This window comes from Pseudochaenichthys georgianus, chromosome 18, assembly GCF_902827115.2.
Source record: "Pseudochaenichthys georgianus chromosome 18, fPseGeo1.2, whole genome shotgun sequence".
NCBI classification, from domain to species: Eukaryota; Metazoa; Chordata; class Actinopteri; order Perciformes; family Channichthyidae; genus Pseudochaenichthys; species Pseudochaenichthys georgianus.
Genome location: NC_047520.1, coordinates 6415792 through 6433236, shown reverse-complemented (window position 1 = coordinate 6433236; position 17445 = coordinate 6415792). Strand labels below are relative to the sequence as shown.

The 17445-nt window shown below is 40.6% G+C and overlaps 1 protein-coding gene, 1 long non-coding RNA gene and 1 other non-coding gene across 4 annotated transcripts; all 3 read right to left on the bottom strand.

Annotated features, from left to right (window-relative positions):
- Positions 1–76: 76 nt before the first annotated feature.
- On the bottom strand, positions 77–148 carry trnaa-cgc (transfer RNA alanine (anticodon CGC)). The gene has a single exon. It is a non-coding gene; the product is annotated as a tRNA-Ala (tRNA).
- A 637-nt stretch (positions 149–785) lies between these two features.
- On the bottom strand, positions 786–3902 carry LOC117463696 (uncharacterized). Of its 2 annotated transcripts, none has more exons than XR_004553965.2 (4): positions 3735–3902; positions 3221–3368; positions 2781–2930; positions 786–1821 (listed from the first exon to the last, which is right to left on the bottom strand). It is a non-coding gene; the product is annotated as an uncharacterized lncRNA (long non-coding RNA). The 2 variants fall into 2 exon arrangements; XR_004553964.2 differs by having other exon boundaries at positions 3221–3336; positions 3735–3899.
- Positions 3903–6142: 2240 nt separating this feature from the next.
- Positions 6143–17445, bottom strand: coro1b (coronin, actin binding protein, 1B). Its single transcript, XM_034105988.2, has 11 exons — positions 16993–17445; positions 15569–15776; positions 15140–15262; positions 13257–13386; positions 11694–11875; positions 11476–11595; positions 10563–10667; positions 10340–10485; positions 9745–9802; positions 9343–9645; positions 6143–7578 (listed from the first exon to the last, which is right to left on the bottom strand). The coding sequence occupies exons 2-11, from the start codon at positions 15770–15772 to the stop codon at positions 7456–7458; spliced, it is 1494 nt and encodes a 497-aa protein (XP_033961879.1). The 5' UTR covers positions 15773–15776; positions 16993–17445; the 3' UTR covers positions 6143–7455.

Here is a 17445-nt window from a genome sequence, read left to right as displayed (position 1 = left end):
AGGTTGAAGCAGATTTAAAATTTCCTTTTTGCATCATGTTAGATATTTAGTAGGAAAGAATCTTCCATAAAATGAGTGGAGATGCCGGGGATTGAACCCGGGACCTCATACATGCGAAGCATGCGCTCTACCACTGAGCTACATCCCCATTGGTTAACCACTGACCAGCAAGATCGTATATATTGTTCTATAAAGGATGATTATGTGTATTTTTGCATTTATGGTGCGTAACAACAACACTGTTTATCGACTACTCTTCAATATATTCAATAAATAGAGAAGTAAGTCGAATATTTGAATGTAGGTCAATGGGGTTGAATTTATAGTAGCCTTTCCCTGGATCTAGTTCCTTTTCAAGGTGTATTAACCGACCTAAGGGTTTAGTTTTTGCTGTCCTACTATCAATGTAGCCTATATGACTTTCATGATTTACTTTTGATAGACAGCAATAATTTAACTACTCAATACAGTAATCATTTGAGGCTGCAAGTAAGTGTCGTTTTACATTGTTGATATTTAGCATTCTCAATTAATCATTCAAAACTCAGTCCAAAATATGTTTTATCACTTGCAACTCTATGCTTATCTGAGAAGTTGGAGCCATTTTTTTTTGTTGCTAAAAAAGTAACCATTTGATACATTTTTTTTCTGTGGATCGTTAAATCAATTAATTGTCAAATACAGTGTTCCAAGAAAGAGTCTAATCAATCGTCTTGAGGTCCATGGGTTTCTTGGTAAATACCATAAAGGCCTTTTTAGATTCAGAACAACACAAACAGTCAACATTATGGATTTCTGTTTTTTATTTTTTTGAAAATCAGGAAAAAACATTTAAAGCAATACAAAAAACATAAACAAATACACAGCATGCTATTGGCTGACACAATAATACAAAGTTTCAGATTAGTTTTACTTTATAAAAGGTAAACTTTTAGAATATCTGATGCCTCAAAAGCAAGTGATATTAAGACCACATCAGGACATACAGTATCTTTTCAGGTGGAATGTATTGGTTTTGAGCTATTAAACACTTGTGTGGATGTTTTTAGAGGGATCCAAGAGATGTTCCCTAGTAAAAAAAAAGAGAACCTATATGTTGGGTAATAAAATGTATAGAAAATATATTTAACCAGATAATTATGGGACATTACTAAGGACAATTTCCCAAGCCTCTCTTGTATTAAATGTTTTAATTCTGTTCTCACAGTGCAGTGATATCACTGTTCTTACCCTCACCTCCCTCTTCCTCAGACCAGATTACACTTCCAGAGAACTGCTTTAGATCTACCAACAATCCAGCCCCTCCACTTGCTTCCCCTTTACCTTCCCCATCATCCCCTTTCTCCTCTATCTCTCCCTTTGCCTCTGACTGACCCGTTAGCCTGGCTTGCTCCTCTGCCTCAGAACTCTCCACACTTGAGTTATCTTCTGAGGTGTCACCATCTTTTTCCTTCGCCATACTACGCTGCTCCTCATCATTTTCCTCCTCGTCCTCCTCATCTCCCTCGCTGTCACTCTCCTGGCTACCACCGTCCTCCACCTGTCCCTCCTCAACTTGGACTCCCTGCATTTCTTCTCCGTCATCATCACTTTGAGGCCACAGTTGGACCCCAAAACGTGTCCCCAGAGCTAACGCTGTCCCTCTCACACGATCCCTGACCCCTCCATCCTTATACACCATGTGTCGCACAGTATATTCTCCATTGGCGTCCCTGTTCAACTTCTTGTACAAGAGGACCAGCAATACTATTAAGCCTAATAGGCAGAAAAAAAGGATCAGCACAGTCGGGGTGGACGTTTTGTAGGTGACTTCAACCATGCCTGAAGGGAACAGAGAGAGAGGGAATGGTCAAGCATGGGATTCATTCATTTCTATTAATGGTTTTTTATGCAGTGTCACTGTCTCTTGGGTTAGAAGATATAGTTAGAAAAAGAGCTTTCTTGTCTCTAACGTCACTGTCTTGTAGCTGAAGTAACTAGTTGGCATATATAACATGTATACTTGAAACAGATGGCAACAGCTTGCTTTGCTCTGTGCACAGGCTCGAAAGAATTATCGCCAATAAAAAACAAAAAATTGTTGTTTTACATTTCAGTTTTTGCGCAGCCAGCTAGCCTGTAGCAGTATGAAGCTACAGCCAGTAGCTTCATACTGCTACACTCACACTGTGTGAGTGTGAAGCTATATCCCAAAAGGTAAAATCAATCTTTAAGTTAATTTGATGTGTTGGTTGTTGTTATATTCTAGCATACATTTAGATGTAGTGTTCATATAAAAACAATTAAAGGTGGGGTAGGTAAGTTTGAGAAACCGGCTCGAGATCGCTAGATTTGAAAATACACAACCGGAGAAAATCTGCCACTTCCTTATAGAGCCCCTCCTCCAACACACACGTACGCGCACATGACCAATGAGGGCACGAGATAAGTGTGTGCCCCGATGAAAGGCTGACAGGCAGGTAGGCCATCCAATCCGTTTAACGGATTGGTTGTACTTTTTACAGTATTACGGCTTCAACAGATGACATTTTTTATGGATTTTTTGTCAAAGCACTTAAGATATTCATTGCTATCGGGATGTTAAGAGCATTCCATGGAATATAACAAAAAGTGTATCTCGAGCCGGTTTCTGAAATTTACCTACCACACCTTTAAGGGTATTTAAGGGTATTTGGCTGTTGGCTGATGCCAGCCAATGCAGATTTCAGGCAACAATAAGTAAGTTGTCACACTTTATTCCAACAAAATTTAGGAAGAATAGATTTTGAAATATACTGTACCTCCTTATACTTTTCTTTCTTGAGTAGAAAAATCCTTCTGGCTTGGGGTCACAGTTACAGGCAGAATTTTGCAGTCAAACTTCTTGGGGGTCAAAGCAGTTGTTAATGGTTCATCAGAAGGAGAACCATTTGTAAAAGAATATTCAGGGTCTAGAAAAAAGAAAAGTAGAACCTTAGAACAACTTAACATACATGATTCTCCATCCAGTTAATTTTACTTGATAAAATTGAAAAAATAAACAGATTACCAAGAATTGCCAAAAGCTCTGCTTAAAAAATACACTCTGAGGTGGTACTATATCTTGGCAGCTGCTCAATTTGAACAAAAGGTACTTTTTTTTCAGAACTGACATCAAATCTCGATACAATTATAAAAACATATGTACAATCCATGTTGGCTGAAAAGTCACCAATGGTTAACATGTGCAATATGAACGCACCCTGGCGATGTGACAGGAAGTATTGTCTTTATCTTGTTTGACTGTGTATGAGAAGTCGTACTGCGTTGTCTCGGCTGACAGGAAGCTGGCAGACCGCTCGCAGCGTTGCTGGTTTCCTGTCAAAGATTATTGAGCAGCATCAGTCAGTCTGCCGTGAAAGGAAACTTTTTTTAATCATGGTATAAAGATCCGAAACAAAGTGTTGCAACATCTCGTTTAAACAAAAAATAATAAGTATAGTGATGTGAAATAAGTGCAATTAACATAAAAGCTACAATGAATGAGGAAATTGAGATTGGTGGTAAATGAATGCCTTCATCACTTTTATTAAACAACCACTTATAAGTATGCATCACATAAAATATAAGTATCTAAACCAAGACATAAGTATATATAAAGTACAATTAAAGACGGAGACATGAGGCATTCCTATAAAAAGGAAATACATTAGAAAACATGCAGCTAAAAAAAAGATCTGGTCAAAATCTAAGGAAATAAACAATTGTACACTTACCCAGGTTGTGAGCAGAAGATTACATCTGTGCAGCCAGTACAATGGTAGGAAACTGACTTGTGCAACTTAATGTTCTTTTGTACTGTGTGACAGCATGTGTGTTAGAAGGTGTGTGGAGGTGACAGCGAGAAAAAGAGAGAGAGGAGGTGATGCATGAAATGTGGTGGAGAATGCTTGCTGCAGCCCTTTGAGTAGGTGGAGGCTGAAGGGGATGTGAACACAGATTATAGAAAAAAGCAAGCAGAGTGTGGTGGAAAGCACAGATAAGAACATGTAAAGAAAAAGAGGAAGACAAATATATTTGAATTGTTCCCTTGTAAAGTTGCTATTTTCAATTCGCAGCACAGGTGCAGGTTACATTATATCGAGTGAAGTTTAAGAAAGGTCAAGTCATTCCAGTTTACCATCAGGAAATGTACATGATAGTCATTTCCTGTGACACATTGTTATCTTGGACAATCATTGTCAGTGTATTGCCAATAATAACACTTCAACTCCACAGAGGACAGATAGGGTCAAGATGATATTTAAAGTTCAACTTTTCACCTTTTGACATTACACTGAAAAAGGGTCTCAAATTGTTACATGAGTCCAAGACAACCATAGAAACTAAAGCATGATCCTAAAAATGATTCGTTTGCAAAAATGTGAACAACTTAGAAATGTGAAACAAGCCACATCCTGTTTTCAGCCCCTACACGTACAGTCATTTCACACTGTATCACCCTACATGAGAACATCGAACAGATCAATCATGTGTTATCAACTATTTTGCCATTTTAAGGCTAATTAAGATGCCTTATCTTGATTTTCTTTTCACTTTACCCATTGTTCGGTGTCTTCTTGTCTTTAAAAAAATGGATAGTTTTGCTTTCATATCTATAATTTTGCAAATAAAATGGTGGTTTGATTATAATAGGTTCAGACAATTTCCAATAGTGTTTGTGCAATACATAAGAAACCAATATATATCGCAGCGACTCTCACACTTCAACAGGTTTTGAGACGTGACTAAATTCTCTGAGTGATTGTTCAGTTGCATTGCCGCCAACATCTGGATTGCAGTGTCACCATTGTTCACGAAACCACCGTCAAACACCGTATGCCTTATGGTGGCTTGGTGCTCGAGGACTCACTTTGCATCGCTGCCGAGTTGATTTCCGTTCTGTCAGACCTGCTCCATCATGCTTTTAGTTGACCTTAAGTTGTTCCATACTGCCAGTCTGTCATGCATCAGGTCTGTGATATTGTGTTCTTCTTTCTTGGTTGATCACACTCAGTTTGATTGTTGCTTAGATGCCCAACTCTTGATTACTGGACTTAAACTCCCACTGTACATTTTACATTCATATTCTATTTCATTTTGAACAATCCTTTCTTACACAATAATATCCTGTATTATATCTGTTACTGGACCTTTGCATTTCCACTTGTACATATTTCTTATTTTATATTCTTTAACTTTTTGAATTTGTAATTTTATTTCTATTTCTGAAATATGTTGGACTGTTTATTTATTGTCTTAATTTCTCTCATGTAGATTGCCTTGTGTTTTTGAACGCAAACATTTCCCAAATTGGGATCAATAAAGTAAAGATCCATCTATCTAAGGATTTGCAACATATAATCGAGTATCAGACTAGAAGTAGAAACAACCCACAATGCTTTGTGCAGGGGGTATGATCAACAGGGTCCAATGTTGGTAAGCAGTCTGTCTTTCCTAAATCTACTGATAGCATCAACGTGTTGTTTGTATCTGGGCTTCTACTGTGAACTTTGGGACCTCAATATCATTTTTACCTAGGATATTCAAAAGGGCCTTATCATTATTTCCCCCTGTACTTAAACGTCTTGCTTTGGCTACTTAGTTTTTCTACCGTAACACAGTGACATCAACATGTAAGACTTGCGCTTCTATTGGCTAGAGTTTCAACACTTTGCACGTGATGGGGCGGGACATCTCTATGTTTGGACTGATCACAACAGAGCTGGCCAGATCCAATCAGTTCAGACTAGGCTCTGGTTTCGGACAGAGGGTGAAAAGAGGTAGGCAGTCTGAGAAAAATAAAGACATTTTGTAAAAACATCACACAGTAGAGGCACAAAACACAAATATTAACCTCAATATTAGCATTACAGGGTCCATTTGATGTGCCACTTATGGACACGGATTACATTTATAACACATCAAAGGGTTATTTTTAAAGTATCAGAAATTAAGATGACGATTAACAAAAAAACAATATCAAATGTGTGAAATCTGTAGGGTGTTGAATCCTTCGTACAGCAATGCGTTTTGGGTGTGTGCATGTGTTGTTTTGAGTAGCAAACACATCACTTCACCTAAAATCCCACATGTACGTGATCTAAATCAGAACCTTTCTTGTTGCAAATAAAGAGCCATTCCGTTAATACAAAGGAAGAATTCATGTTTATTGAGTTTTCACAATGTTGTCTCGTTAATCTGCTACTGGTTTTACAGTTGGTGTTAAGAGGTCAGTGCATAAAGAAATATAACCCCTTAATAACAAAGGGAAAAGCTTGACGTGGAATGTACCATTGCTACACATAACCGACTCGTGGAGAAGTAAAATGACGCCTGTAAATATAATGGGAAAAAAACACTAAAATAAAAAAAAAAATGTAAAAAGATCACTCCATCTTTTAACACCTATATAAATGCAATATCAAACTTAAAAAAAAATATCACTGTGTCACTTCCTCTCTTTTGTAGCTGCAACGCTGAGAAATCTAAAATGTTTTAGTAAGATTGCACTGCAAGTAGTGTTAGGTCCTTTTAGCTTACATTTCTGAAAAAAAGTGACACTAGAGATCATGGTTCTTTAGGTGGCAAAAGATGGTGCAGCTCAAAGAAAAAAGGGGAGGCAAGTATTTCTGCGTATTTAACTCAATAAATATCTTGCGCTGGGATATCTCGGACAACTCTTCAATACTGCAACTCTCTCCGGATGAGGTACAAAAACACAAGTGTTACCTTATCATCGACTGCAAAGACTACACAGAATTACAATACACGTAAATATTCAACTACGCTCTCCTCAGCTATCAGTCACATAATTCTCACTGTCAAGGTCATGATTTGTGTACCAAGAGATTTTCCTACATACACACGGCGTAAAACAAAGCACAAGTCACACGATGAACTAACAATCGGGGGGTTTGAAAGGACATCAGAGTTTAGCAGCTTTAACTACCTGGTTACATAGCCCTAATGGTAACATGTGTGGGTGCTTGAAAGAAAGAAAATCATATTAGAGGTACTTAATCGCCTTGCTATAGAATGTCAGCCTTCATTCACTTTTTTTTTTTTAAAAATGCTTAATTTCTCTAGTTTATGCATTATTTGGAGGCATTAGTGCCATTGTTATGCCTTCAAAGCTCTTCAGAATTAGTGTGTGGGTTTTGCAAAGCTCAAAGTTGCACTATAAATAACACCAAAAAGCTGCAACAATACTCCTTCATATGAAAAACAAAACATATCACTCTATGCAGATGACACCCCGCTTGAATCCACAGTCTGGATATCAGAAATTGTCGTCTGGGTTTTCTTCACAATAATTGACCTGGTTGTAAAGCCACTGTGATTCATAGACCAGTCGCTAATCGACACTACATTCTTCCACTCGCACAGCTTGTTGATTATAGTAAGGCTATGGATCTAGTAATAGTGCCCGTCGAATGTAGTGGTGCGCCGCCTTGCTCATACATCCCCATCCTCGATGCGAGCCAGCTGCCTCTCCAGCAACTCGATTCTCTGGCTCTGAGCGAGGACGACGGCCCGCAACGCCTTCATCTCTGCTAACAACTCGTTCAGCAAATCCTCCTGAAAGAAAGGAGGGGAAAGGTCAGAAATCTACTTTAAAAGTGAACACATTATGCTCATTTTCAGGTACATAGTTGTACTTTGTGCCGCTACTGTGGCATGTTTCCATGCTTTAATGTTCAAAAAGGCTCTGTTGTGATGGGCAACTGCTTAAGAGATGCGTCGGAAATATCATGGCCCTTAGAATATCACGTACAATGTGTTGGAGCACGAGCCAATAGAAGCGCCAGTAAACAAAGGTGTCCAATGGCGGTGTTTCAAGCAGGGAGGAGGGTGTAGGGCAGTGACCACCAACTGGCGGCCCGCGGGCCACATCCGGCCCGCCAGACATTCTCATCCGGCCCGCACGCCGGGGGTGACTGTGGCGTTGGCGGAGTGGTTACTGCGTTCGCCCCCCACCCATTTCTTTGTTTACAACGTCTCGTGAGTAAGGTGCAGTACCGGAGTCCAACAGAGAGGCAGCAGCTGCGGGACAGTAGACTGCGTACTGCGAAACCTTCCCTCCCCTGAAGAAGAAGTGATCCTTCGTTGTGAAGAGTCTGGTTAATGCGCTCCGCACCACAGCAGTAGCTCCGCTGCGACAGAGTCCAACAGAGAGGCTGGAGCTGCGGGACAGTAGCCTCGAAGCAGGGTTGGGTTGTAACGGAAAACATAACGGCGTTACGTAATCAGAATACAAAAATCAAGTAGGCTAACTGTATTCAGCTGGCGTTACATTTGAAAAACGAGTAATCTGAGTACAGTTACTTTCGTAAACCTGAAGTGAATACATTTTGGAATACTTATTGGAATTATTGGTGGAAAAGTTTCCTCACAAAATGTAATATTCATTACCGGCAGAACTGTGTGCACACAGCGAGCGAGAGAGATGCAGCGTGTGTGTGTGAGGCCCCGCCCCCGCACGCAGATGAGAGAGAGAGATCTCTTTTAAAATATATTGAAAGTTAGAAACGGAGATGGTTAGATAAAATGTGCAAGATAACGTCTATGTAGCATTTCTTTATTGTCGAAATGATGACATTTCATAACGGGATGAAATCAAAGTGAATGGCCTGCTGCTGCTGAAGGCATGGGGCAAGTGACTGGAAACAGTTTTAAAAGTTATTACATCGTTTCAGATAATAAATAATAATGATAATTCATTCTATTTAGGGGCACCTTTCAAAGCACCCAAGGACACCTTACAATTCATAACATATTCCAAGGAAAGGTTTTAAGACAGTACAAAGAATGCAGTCCGGGTGATGTTTTTTCTGTGGGGTGCAGATGAGAGAGCTGTCCAGAATGACACCAAGATGTTGTGTTTGAGTTCTTGATAAGCCATTAAAACAGTAAAATAAGTGTCTCCTGTGCACCAAAACATACCCATCTGTTATGGAAAAAGAAAGTATTCCAAAAGTAATCTGAATACTATTTATAAAATTCTGGGCTATATAAAAATCGCTGGCCCGCGATAGTGTCTATTGGTTACATTTCGGCCCTTGGACAAATGTAGTTAGTGATCCCTGGTGTAGGGTGTGGGAGAGAAACTCCCTCTGGAGGAAACTTTGGGGTGTGAGCCCTTGCAGACCACTGAGATGCACAACACACTACAACACACTACAGGAAAAGGAAAGCCACAAAAAGCATGATAGGGCCCACTTGACTTTGCACAGCCTTTTTTAACCAAGAAAAATAACTCAATCTTGACTATATCTAGTCTGAAATCACAATATCAATATTATATCAATAAACCGGCCGGCTCTAATGACTCTCTCCACTCACCTCTCTCTTCGGTCTCTCTGTATTTCCATCCGTCTCTCTCGTGTTTACTCGTGGCACCTCTTCTTCCGCAGAGTGCGATGTGGGAGCGGCTGCATTCGAAGGCGTGGCGTTCCCAGAGTCCTGCGGGGCGAGCTTGGGTTTGCTTTTGAGGATTTCTCTGTGCTTGGATTGAGGAGCTGCGTACCCGCCGCTCAGAGAGACCAACAGGGGCGGGGCATCCTGCCCAGCGATCCACTCATCAGCCAGGAGAGCCGGCTCTGACCCAGCTGTGTCCGGGTAGAGGTCTCCCTGAAACAGATCTGACTGGGAGGCAAGATGGAGACAGAACATTGTTTTCATTGTACAGTTATGGATCGACTTCGCAGGCATTTTCTTATCCAAGCAACATACTTAAAAGCTTACCTTTCGTGGTACAGTCATAGAAATGGGTTCCACTTTCCTTTCATGCAGTTTGTAGAACCTAAAGAGGACCAGGAAATATGTCAGGGTAAGGCTGGTGTATACAATATTTTCTTTTTATATAAACAAACACCATGAGAAGACCCAACCTCAGAAACATGTCACTGAATGCTTTAATATTTTAATAAAATCCATTACATCATTTCTACAAGGGTCAGTAACTTCCTTAAAAAGCTGGGCTCTGTAGTTTTAACAAACACAACTCAAGCTGTATTAATATTGAATTATTTGGGGAATATTTTCAGCTACAGACTAATAGACATTTGGTATAACATGTAGTATATATATATATAGTTAATATTTTCCGGGTAATGGAAGAACGTTGTGTTTTTGTAATAGATTGTTGACAACAATTCGTTCTATGGCACGTATGGATAAGTTATGAGAGGGTTTGGCTATACTGACAATAGAAAGTAGGATTAAGGATTAAGGATGGACTAAGTTGACAATGATTACAAAATATCTATCACTAGCCCTTTAAAACTATGTTAAACTAATTAGAAACATTTTTTTTTAAAGCATGACTGAAAATATTTACCTGGCAATTTCACACTTGTTGACATCGACACCTCTTTTGCTAAGAAATCCGGCACCTCTCTGAGGCTCCTTGCTGCTGTATAAGCTGAGGAAGTGGACATACGGGGACTCGTCTGTCACTTCAAAATACCGGATGGTGCAGTCCCCCTGAAAGCCAGAAGACCATGTGATCAAGACGACTGAACCCAAAATGAAGTAAATCAGTGTTTTCTGTAAGTCTGTACCTTTCCACACAGGTACACCATGTTGGTATCAGGGTCATAAAAGGGTAGAAGAACTCCATTACTTGTATCCATCTCCTGTACTGCCATTGGCTCAGACAGATCTTTCTGTACAGAGACAAAAACAAAAATATATATTGATTAAACACTACTTGTACACAAAATATACATTCAAACCACCTCACAAAACACTTTTGCTATGGTCAGTTAAGGTTAGATCTTAGAAAGTATACATTCACAACAAGTCTGTTTAAAACATTAAATAGGTGCCCATTGAAACACTTGTTGCTTGCTGAAGATAAAACCTGTTCTTAACACACCTCCAGTGTAAGAGTTGTGGGACAATACTGCTCTCGTAACGCAAACATGTATTCCAAATCTGATCTGAATCCAAGACGCAGCTTAAAAAGGCAGCAGTGGTCCGTAGATATCTGGCAAGGCTACAGTGTTAGCAATAAATCCCTCTTTGTGTTACCTTCCCTTAAGCTCAACACAGAAACACTGTCCAGGGAAACACAAACGATGGACTGGAAAGGTCGTCACTCAGGAAGCCTCACATTAACTGAGATAAAGAAGAAGAAGAATCGGGAGGGATGAAACCCTTTGTAATGGGCACACATGCAGAGCACACAGCACACACAGTGACATGTGTTCTCTGCTTTTAACCCATCCTAGCACCAGGAGCAGTGGGCAGCTATTGTACAGCGCCCGCGGAGCAATGGGAGTGAGGGGGGGTGTCCGGTGCCTTGCTCAAGGGCACCACGGCAGGGCAGGAGGTGAACTGGGACCTCTCCAAGTAGCAGTGCACAAACTACATGTCCATCAACCGCCACACCCTTATTGTGTCTTGATAAATAAACAAACTCTACTTTGCACCGCAGAATCGTTCAATATGAACAACATGTATTGCACTTACCGGATCCCACAATGCCATCTGTCTCTCACTCATCCGGCTGAAGCCTGTGGTCAGGATCTTCCCATCAGAGAGGAACACTGCTCTCATCGGCCTGGTGCCGTCATGGACCTTCTCTTTCACCTAGGCAAACAATGAGATGGTACATTCCTTACGTGGAAGCTTCATACCATAGAAAGACCCGGCAAAGAAGCACTATAGGACTGTTTGAGTGTCATCACCTTGAGGACGGTGCCGCGTCGCGGGTCGATGACTCGCAGAGCCTTGTCCTTGCAGACGGTGCACACAGCGCTGCCGTCCTTGTTCCAGCAGACACTGTAAATCATATCTGGGTGGGCATCACTCAGCTGGTACACAAGCTCGCCTGTGCCCACGTTCCACACACAGATCACATTATCGCAGCCTGCAGAGGAAGACACAACATCCATTAGAGCTTTAAAGCAGACAAAGTATCAGTGTATTTCCCCATGGTCTCTATTTGAGTGTCTGTGTCTTTAAGACTACCTCCCGAACACGCACATGCTGTTCTGATTGGTCACTGTTTATTAGGCAGTCAGGGAATGACAGTAAAGGAGCGTAGCCTCACTTTCCATTTATATAAATTACACTATTAGTGTGTCGTCAAAACTAAATGGAAGTCCTGACTCTGATTTAAAAACAGCCCAGCTACTGAATACTGGCTTGGGGCATTTCTCCATGGACAATTTTAAAGTGTCAACATGGACCCTCGAAAAAGAAACCTCCCTTTTCATAATATGGGTATTTTAAGAGAAGAAATACTAAATAAAGGAACAGAAAGGAGATTGCTGCCTCGGCTATATACTGAGTTTAAAAACTGAAGTATGTGGAGCAATGCCATTAAGAGCTATGTATATCATGATGAGTAATAAGCAATAGTTTTAAAGGACAACTTAAAGACTGGTTGAGCAACAAACAGACCGCTAAATGCACTTTAACACAGGGGTATCTCCTCTTGCACCTTATCTGTCGTAGCTGCTACATTGTACTGCCATGTGGTAAATGCTTGTATGCTGCCATGCTCTTCCTGCATGTCTTATATGTTGTATGTGACGGGACTGCGGATGGAAATGAGCTCAAAGCTAAAATCCGGCTCAGCAGTGTTCATCAATGTGCGCTGTCCCGGTTCAAATGAACCATTCAATGAAAAAGAAATGAGCAGTGTGTGTTTTGCGATACATATGCCGACACATAAAGCAATCAAACACCATATCTTTGCAGCAAAGTGTAATTAAGTTTATCACACGTTTCTCTCTCCGTTATACTTCCATTACATGTTATGGATTGCTAATTGGCTCAATCGATTTCCTGGCTTGTATAAGGCAGGGTTATTAAAATCTATCACTGAACACCAACACAGTAAGATAAGAGCTGTTCTTTAATACACACTATTTACAAAGAAGAAGAGTATCTGGATAATGTGTAGTGTTTACGACATGGATACAAAAACAAGTAAAGTTTGCAACCATGTCGTAGATTTTGTTAAATGTTGTTAAAAGTGAGCATCAATGCTTGTTGAATGACAACGAGTTGTATGTAATAAAGAAACTCCTTTGATATGGTCTGCCAGCACACACCCTTCTTTTAGTTTTCCATGTATGTAAAACACATTATAAACCACATTGGGCTTTCTGCATGATGGTACACTTTAATTCATGCTCCCTACAGTGAGTAATGCCAACAAGGTATATTTCAGCAGTCACAGACAATCTAAGCAGTCTTTTAAAAGCAATGACAGGGCACCAGGATGTGATGAATGGCGTTACCTGCAGTCATGAGGATGTTGAAGGCAGTTGGGTGCCAAGCCAGGATTCCCACTCTTTTACTGTGTCCTTCGAGGGTCACAATGGCCTCAGTCATGGGGCTCGTCAGGCCTCCGTCTGGTATCTGCCACACCTTCAAGCCACCAGACACAGCAGACGTATGAATGCGAGTCATTCAGGTGCACGAGGGCTACTGATGTGTTTGTGACGCATTGACATAGAACAGGTTTTTGGTCAAATTAAACACTCTGAAGGCAGAGCAAGGACAAAGGGTTGAATTGATCCGAACTACTCTCATGGAGTTTGAGGCCAGTTAGCATTTTCAACGCATTCACAAATATGGAGGAATATAGGAAAAGTGTTTTTCCTTGTTCTGGAATAGTTTAACATTTTCAAAATCTATCTTATTAGCTTCCTTGCTAAGACTTAGATGTTACGTTTGATACCACTTATGCCCGTTTGGTTAACATGAAGCTACAGCAACGAAACAGTTCGCTGTAGTGGCAATTTCTTATGTTACCTTATATGGTAAAACCAAATGCTTCTAAAAAGCATTGTCTAACACTACTGCACCATTTCTTCATATGTGCTGTTTTCTGTGCATACTCTAATGAGGGTTATTATTCTCAAGCGCTTCAAGGCCACAGAGCTGATTTGGCAGACTATGTTGAGACTACTCCTCTTCGCATAAAGTTAAAACTTCCATAATCTGATAACCGTTATACTTTCTACGGCTCAAGGACACAGGTGTCTAATAACAATATGAGACATTCGTGTGAAAGCAGATTTCTGAGGCGTTCCGCCGCTACACAAAACTATGTCTGCCCGCCTTATCTTGTATATAAGCTTTGCTATTCTGTGACTATTGCACACACTCCTGCAGACTATCCTATACTCTGTGAGACCTGTGCCTTCGAGGCGCCTCGAATAAAGAACCAGAAAGATTGATCAGTTTATTGATTGATCATTCTAATTGTATATCTCCACAGTATTGACTAGGTAAAAGATTTCCATAACATAGCTTAGCATAAAGACTAGGGGGAAAAGATAGTGTCGAGGCTAAGCCAACGCTTTATGCCTCTGAGGATCCGCTTTGTGGGTGTAATTGACGCAGACCTTGTTTGCTGCCGAATAAAAGTCAGGAACAAAGTTTCCAGTTCGAAACAGTCCATTTATTTCCCTTTTTACTGGTTTCTTTCCATCATTCACCACACGATATTACGGTACACAATACCTTTTCTGTTTGTTTGTAATCCTGTGTGTTTGTGTGTGTGTGTGTGTGTGTTCTGTGTGTGGTCAAAAACTGTATGGCCTTCCGGCGGAACCCCTCACCAACAAACATAGGTTCCTACCTTTATACCCAGTGCTAATTGGCTCCTACAGATAGCTTGACTAGTTCACCACATAATCCCTTGTAAAACAACAACACATTGTCATTGTATCAACAGTTGAGTAAAATAAATAAAATATGACCTGTTATTCATTAAGCTTTACAGGTGATTAGCCAAAGTAATGCTAGCTGTTGCGACCTGCTTCTTGCTTTTGTTCCGAGCTAAGCTAACCCTCTTGTAGCTTTAAGTTCATACTTCGTGCACAAACGAGTGGCATTGAAGTCACTCTTGGCTTATATGCAAAATCCACTTTCTCGTGTCTGTTATACATGGATATGTGTCCCCTCTGTCTTAAGAGATTCTGAAAGTTTCAGGAAAAAAGATTCTCTCTCTTTTTCACAATTGTATTGTTACCAGAATGAAACATGGCTTTGAAACAGACTAAGACCTAGTTGACACATCTGTGGTCAGGGTGGTCTTTGTCATATGTGACAGCAATAACTGATTAAGGGCCACAAAGCCACCATCACACAGGCTTGCCAAGTGTTGACCTACCTTCACGGTGCAATCCTCTGAGGCACTTGCGATGATGTTGTCGTCATGAGGAGACCACTGGATGTCCAGCACCGGGGCTAAATGTCCACACACTGTAGGACTGGACTGATCGATTCGGCCTGCCTGTGGGAGAAATCAAAAAGTTAAGATCTGAGACAGTTGGCTCGAGAAACTTTAACATATTACGATACGATATACTTTATTGTCCCCGTAAGGACATTTGTTCTGGACTCCGTTATTACAGGAGGATAACCTTTGTCCACCAATTGCCTTTGAACTGTGAAAGCGCTGCATGTGCATTCCAGGACTAAGCATCAAAGACTTGCTGACATTTTGCTTTTAGTAGCAGAATGGAAAATAGGAAATAAGATACAGGCCTTTAAAAATGTATTGATGGACTGTTTTTTATAATGCTGAATGTAATGCAACCTTGCTGATGGGAACAACGAGGAAGGCCCCTCCTCCGCCGGATTCGATGATAACGGCGATGAATTTGGGGTTGACCGCACAGAGGGAGGTGTCCCACGTCACTCGGGACACTCTGATATCGTCGATGCAGTGCTCAGCTTTCCATGCTTGGGCGAAGACATGGCGGAACTTGCTCTGCCGGACCACACCTCGTCGGAAAGACATGTCTCTGTGGAGAAAATTAAAACCTCCATCACAAGTGAATAATGTGGCACATTAAGATGAAAACTGTGGTACCTAATCTTCTTTAAACTGTTGGTTGAACAAATCAAGTTATTTTATGATGTCAACTATTGCTATTGTAAATGAACTACCTGTGCCAAAGTTAACACATAAGCTGTGTTGACTTTGTAATACATTCTTTTGATCGTTAACATTTTAATGCCTTATATGCACATTTTCAGGCACTGCTGCAGGTTTCTTCAATGTGCCACATTAATGGTATGAAACCTTATTTTATTTTAATTATGGTTTCACCTACAACCACACAATACTTTCTGTAAACATCAAGGATGCCTGAAGACGAGTTAAATATTAACATTTGAAGCAAAAAAGCTAGAAACAAGAAAAGATAACCTTAACTTGGAGCTATTCTGAACATTACATTTCACTTTAAGTTTTGTATATTTGTAAGATGATTTACTGTTATACTTTTGGTGTAAATCAATAGATATGTTTTGTTGTCCCATATGTTAGGAGCTTAAGTAAAACTATAACTATATACACCTCTTTAATTATGGCTTTAGTCATTTAAATTCCTCAAAAGTGGAACAAATTAACTTTGTTAAAGCTTTCGTTATCTGTCCAGCTAATTCAGATTATTGAACACTCAGATAAGTTATTCAGGAAATCCACAACCTCTTTATTTTGTCAGCTAGAAATAATAGGGGGTGTCAAAACAGCAGGCAAATTATTTTATGATAGGAGCCAGTTCTGAAAAAGTACAGTCAGGCTCCATTGGACAAAAGGGCATGATCCGCCTGAAACCAAAACACAGGGGTTGGGTAGTCCGAGCTGCTGGGATCCAAACTCCATCTGCCATGTACCTAATGTTTCACAGTTGTCAAAGCAAATTGTCTTAAAGCAGGTATGCAGGCTGTCGTCCATTATTCCCCACTAGCTTTAACGGCGATAAAACTGCTTCACATCCATACAGCTCGTGCAGTAGACCCCACGACACTACTATTAGTAACGGTTGTTTTAATTCCCTGCTGTACCGTTACAAATGATCCAGTATTTAACACCGTTTATATTGGAGTTTCTATTTCTATATTGTCTACACACAACGCGAAAACATGTAGCCAAGAGTAACTACAGGCAACAAAGGACGTACAGCAATTCATCCCAGACATTTCAAGACATTTTTCTCGAACACAATAGCATACCTGGCTTTCGACCTGTCCTAATGGGGGAAAAAAGATCACCAAAGATTCGGGCGTGAAAGGATGAGGCCAATAAAATAATCCTCCGCCAGCAGCAGTAACTTAATCCTCTCCCGTGTCCAGGCAGGCGTTCACGTAGATTGCGCAGACCTCAAACAAAATACGTCCACTAGTAGTACATTCGCATTCTTATTGTTACCGCTGTCGCAGCTATTCTCATGTTGGTTTGTCATTAACTGCGCATGTCTAGTGTAGTAAAAGCCTAACCGGATAGCGCATGTCCCGGGCTAATATGTAGCTAATGTAAATGGTGTACAGCGACGAGGAACGCAGACAAGCTGATGGTGATGCTGTGGGAAGCGATGCAGACGGTGTTCCCCCTTTACAAACGATTTTGGATTCAGCAGAAAGGCAGAATCTCGTACACTTCCGCTCATGGGAGGATATATCAAAGAC